This window comes from Vicia villosa, unplaced genomic scaffold (genome assembly GCF_029867415.1).
Source record: "Vicia villosa cultivar HV-30 ecotype Madison, WI unplaced genomic scaffold, Vvil1.0 ctg.001256F_1_1, whole genome shotgun sequence".
In the NCBI taxonomy this organism is placed as follows: domain Eukaryota; kingdom Viridiplantae; phylum Streptophyta; class Magnoliopsida; order Fabales; family Fabaceae; genus Vicia; species Vicia villosa.
In genome coordinates, this window is record NW_026705551.1 from 382616 (window position 1) to 387785 (window position 5170).

The 5170-nt window shown below is 30.8% G+C and overlaps 1 protein-coding gene across 1 annotated transcript; it reads right to left on the reverse strand.

Moving 5' to 3' along the window:
* Positions 1 to 3048: 3048 nt before the first annotated feature.
* On the reverse strand, positions 3049 to 4701 carry LOC131634203 (alkane hydroxylase MAH1-like). The gene has a single exon (XM_058904859.1). The coding sequence runs from the start codon at positions 4683 to 4685 to the stop codon at positions 3177 to 3179; it is 1509 nt and encodes a 502-aa protein (XP_058760842.1). The 5' UTR covers positions 4686 to 4701; the 3' UTR covers positions 3049 to 3176.
* Between the last annotated feature and the right edge of the window lie 469 nt (positions 4702 to 5170).

Below are 5170 nucleotides of genomic sequence, written 5' to 3' on the forward strand. Positions count from 1 at the left end.
GACTTCTCTTTAGGGCCGTTGGGCCTACAACTGTCGCAAATTTTAAGATTATTTTAAAAAAATCAAAGGCGGTTGTCCAAAACCGTCGTGGAAACTGTCGTAACTTACAAAAGAGGGCGGTTCTTATGGAACGGTCGCAACCTATGTGTCGCAAAACACTTTTTTTCTTGTAGTGAAGCTGGCATAATGAGTAGGATACAAACAATAGATAAATCAAATAATATATTTACACACAAATTGAAAAACAACCAAGACTAAAAGCAATATTGATGGTGACTGCAATTTTAATTCCCACTACGGGGCCACTATTCAGTTTAAGGAAGCACAAATGGTGTATAAGAGATTGGGAAACCAACTTGTGTGATAGATAATGGTCTCTAACACGAGAGAATAAGAGAGAGATGGACTTACATGTTTAGCAATCCAACGTCCAAGTGAGTCAACAAATCTAAGTTATGGAGCAAGTTTAGATTAAAAGCATACTTGCAAATATTTCGTGAGACACATTATATATAGGAGGCATTTAGAACCACCTCACGTTTTCAAGCATGGAACATTGAGTCCGTTAGATCATAAATAACAGTGCGTAGGCGCATGTGGAATGAATGAAGTATGGGTCCAATAATTGTATGTGCACTTAATCCTTAACCCTTTTATGGATACGCCTTTGGACATATAATTGAGCATATTTGAAATTAGGCCTAGAAGTGGCCCGAAACATATATCTTATTTTTGTAGTGAATAACATATATTGCTATTGATATAATTCACTTTTGGGCTTACAATTCATGGTTTGATTCAAAGCGCGTTATATGTAGAGTTGGGTATATGGTTTGAAGTCCACGAACAAGCTGATTTAACCCAAAACTCGACGGGTTTTGTACAAAAAAAGTTAGCTGACATTAATTTTAGCCCATGCGAGTTTGAATGTTTAGATAAGGATCATGCGGGATTTGTTCGCAAAATCGCGGGTTCCTTCGTATCATTTGTAACCCTCCTAAAAATTAGTTTCAAGATTGACTACACTTTTATCCATTATAATTTTATCCATGATAATTTTATTCATAAAAAAAAGGTAGCTATGGAGTACATAAATACTATAATTGATTGATTTGAAGTATATATTAAAATAACTGTTAACTATCCTCTAGAATTTTTGTGTTGGTACTTTCAACTTATAAATTTTGAAGTGAAATTAGACAACCCAAATCAGTCTTTCACAATAAAATAGATTTGATTTAATCTCTTACAAAATTTAACCGGATCATATTAGTCCTTTTGTTAATATTTTTTTAAACCAATTTTTTCTTAGTTTTAAACTGTGACTAGATTGTCACGTTGGATTTTATTTACCATTACACCAATGTACATTCATGATAATTAATTTCCATGAGTTCTAGTAATCTTAAACAATTCTGAATATAAAACAAAAAAATATATAATTTCTACCAATATGGTCTCGAACCCAAGTCCATTCAGATTACATGACAATCAATTTACTACAATAGGAATTAATTTGTCTATTTGTAAATTATAGTCGCTTTACTAACAATAGAAATTGATTTGTCTAGTTGTTATTGATAGTCACTTTACTAACCTTAAAAATTGATTTGTCTAGTAGTAAATGATAATTAATGTATTAACAGTAGAAATTGAGTTGTCTAATTGTAAATGATAGTCGCTTTACTAACAATAGAAATTGATTTGTCCAGTTGTAAATGATAATCACTTTATTAACAATAGAAGTTGATTTGTCTAGTTATAAATGATAGCCAATTTACTAACAGTGGAAATTGATTTGTGTCATGGTAGATGATAGTCACTTTATTAACAATATAGAAATTGATTTGTCTTTATGTAAATAATACCTTACTAACAATAGAAATTGATTTTTCTAGTTGTAAATTATATTCATTTTATTAACACTAAGGGACTTGGGTTTGAGACCTCGTAGATAAAAATTTAAGTACTTAATTTGTTATTAGAAATCATGCAAATTACTTGTCATGAATGTACATTGGCCTTTAGTGGTAATGACACGTGGATGTCTTTTAAAGACCTTGGGTTCGATTTCTTATAAAAAAACAATTTTATTTTTTGATATTATTAATTAATAATTGTTTAAAATTGAAATTAAAAATAAAAATCATTTAGTATTTAAAAAATAAAATTCAACGTGACAGTCCAGTCACGGTTTAAAAATATGAAATAAAATAATTTAAAAGTAGGAAAAAACCTATTTGAGAAAAATATTAGCATAACGACTAATATGATTCTGTTAAATTTTATAAGAGATTAAGCCGAATCTATTTTTTTTTGTGAGGGACAAATTTGGTTTGTGTAATATTTGTGAGGGATCAAAATAGGTCTTTACTCTATATTTTAAGTTAAAATAATTAATGATAAATATTTTAAATGGAAATTTTGTATTACTATTTTCAATTGAGAAAAGGGGTAATATACTTACAGTGTAAAATATTTTTACACTGTCAACCAATTACCACCATGTGCCCAATTAAATTATTTTTTTATTTTAAAAAAAATTTAATGATATGGCAAAGTGTAAAATTATTTTACACCGTCAGTACACTACCTTTTAACTTTTTTCAATTTTATTTTTAAGAAAAATAGTTTATTTATTTATTTTGTTAAGACCTACTTACTACTCGTGAAATACCATGGATCAGACTCAGAACAGAATCGGTTAATAATTGCAAACGAACCAACCCACACCATTTGATATGGGATATATGCATAGCGTGATAAATGGGGCGGAATAGCCCGCATACCCACCTTTAATTATAGTAGTAATTGTATTTTTAAATAATATTTTAAATTGAAATGATTTGTAATATGAGATAAATGAATTTCTAAGTAACAAATAGAAAATACTTAACATGTGAAAAGATTTAATTACCAAATACAGACATCACATCACAAATTCATAATTTCAAAAGGTTAAGTGAAAAATTCAGAAAATCCGTATGAAATATCGATTGAACAAGATGAGTGATTCATAGGATTTTCTAAATAAAAGTAACACTCAACATTAACAACAGAACCCAATCAAAAAAAAAAAAAAAACATTAACAACAGAACAAACACAAAACTGAATAACAGAAACTAGAAAATGAACAGTAGCATGCAAATAGATGGAGAGAAACACTCAATATGTATCAAATGATTCTTTTTGTGAGCTTGACCTTAAATCCATGTTTCATGCGAAGAACAATAGAAACCCTTGGAGCAACCGAATGACCTTCCACAACATGTATATGAAACTTCCATAACATAGCAGAAGCAACCATTTTCATTTGAACAAAGCTAATATCTTTTCCCAAACAACTTCTTGGACCTGCATTGAACGCTATGAACTTGTAAGATGGTACATGTATAATCTCTCCTCTATCTGATATCCATCTCTCTGGCTTAAATTTCATGCAATCATCTCCCCATATTTCTTTCCTCCTTCCCATTGCATACAAAGAATATATTAACTTTGTATTTGCACTAACATGGTCTCCACTAGGTAGTATATCAGAATTGATTGGACATTTGTGCTGAAATGGTATAACAGGATAGAGCCTCAAGGATTCACATATAGTTCCATGAAGGTACACTAGCTTATCAAGTTTTTCAACACTTAGGTTAGTGATGAAATCCTCCTCTTGGTTTTCACAATTATCTTTGATCTCTTGAATGATTTTAGCTTCCACATTAGGATGAGTTGAAACAAGCCAAAAGAACCAACTCAAACCAGCACTGATTGTTCCATTTCCTGCACCCAAGAGATTGACAGCAGTGTCTCTAATATACTTCTCATTCTTAACCATCTCATCCTTCTGCAAGCCTTCTTTCATTATTAGTTCCTTTAGCAAGCATGAATGACTTTCATCCATATCTTTGGAGATAGCTATACATTTGGACAGGAATTCATGAAGATTTTGTTGAGCTACCTTGTTCTTCTTCTCTTGACCAATTTGTAGCCATCTTTGAAGCTTCCAAATACATTTTGGTATACAGTGCCTATACAATAATGTATCCTCAAGCACAGAAATAGCTTTTACATAAGCGATCTCTGATAACTCATTGAAATTGTAAGGAAGGCAATTAGGATCAAATCCAAAAGATGAAGTGCACGTAATATCAAACGTGAACCTCTCAAGAATATCTTGTAAATCAAGTATTTGACCACCATTAGATGCTTGATCAAGAAGTGGTACTAGACAGTTATCTAACTTCTTTTGAATGTTTTGTTGAAGGGATATCATAAAACTTTTATTTTTGAGTAATGAATGAAGTACTGCTCTCTCTTGCTTCCATTCAATGGAATCCAAATTGAAAATACCATCACCAAGAATTTCAAAAATCTCATGAAAATCAGTACCTTTTCCATAGTTGCTGAATTTCTTGCTAGTGATGTGGTGCACATTCATAGGGTCAGTGGTGATGATAATATTGGCCATGTTTGTGAACCAAGGTCCTTTAAAATGAAAAGTGCTTCCATATTGTTTGGAACCTAAGGTTATAAAATCATGAATATTGGATAGGTTATGTAAAACTAATGGTAGCATGCCAATGATTGGCCAATTTGGTATAGGAACATTTTTGGTGCGTCTCCATATATTGAATAATATGATGAAGAGAAATGCTACAAATAATGAAATATACTCAAACAAGGCCATATTGTAGTTAGACAACATTTGGTATGTTCAAGCTTGCGTATTTACTATTTATGATGACTGCAGCAGAGCATATTCTCACAGAATATGGACGTGCATTAACATCAACATTCATTCGGCTATGGACCACAAGCTTTTGATTTCTGGATGGATGGTATTTTATATTCAAATATATATGAAGAAGACAAACCTTTTTTTTAGATTACGATTCAAATTTATTTCTTTTAGGGTTTAGGGTTTATTTCTTTTATATTTACTATGTACGAATTGTTTAATCAATGGGGATAACTCATATTCAAATTTCGTCCCAAAAAACGATTGTTAAAATTGTTCATTATTAAAATTCAGTCCATTATATTATATATTTGACAAAAACTTTCAAATATTTGAAACAAGCTCATCTCATTCGGTTTGACCTTTTAAGAAATATTATATTTGAAAACAATTTTGAAAGAGAAAACTAGTAAACTACCCGTGCTGCCGCACGG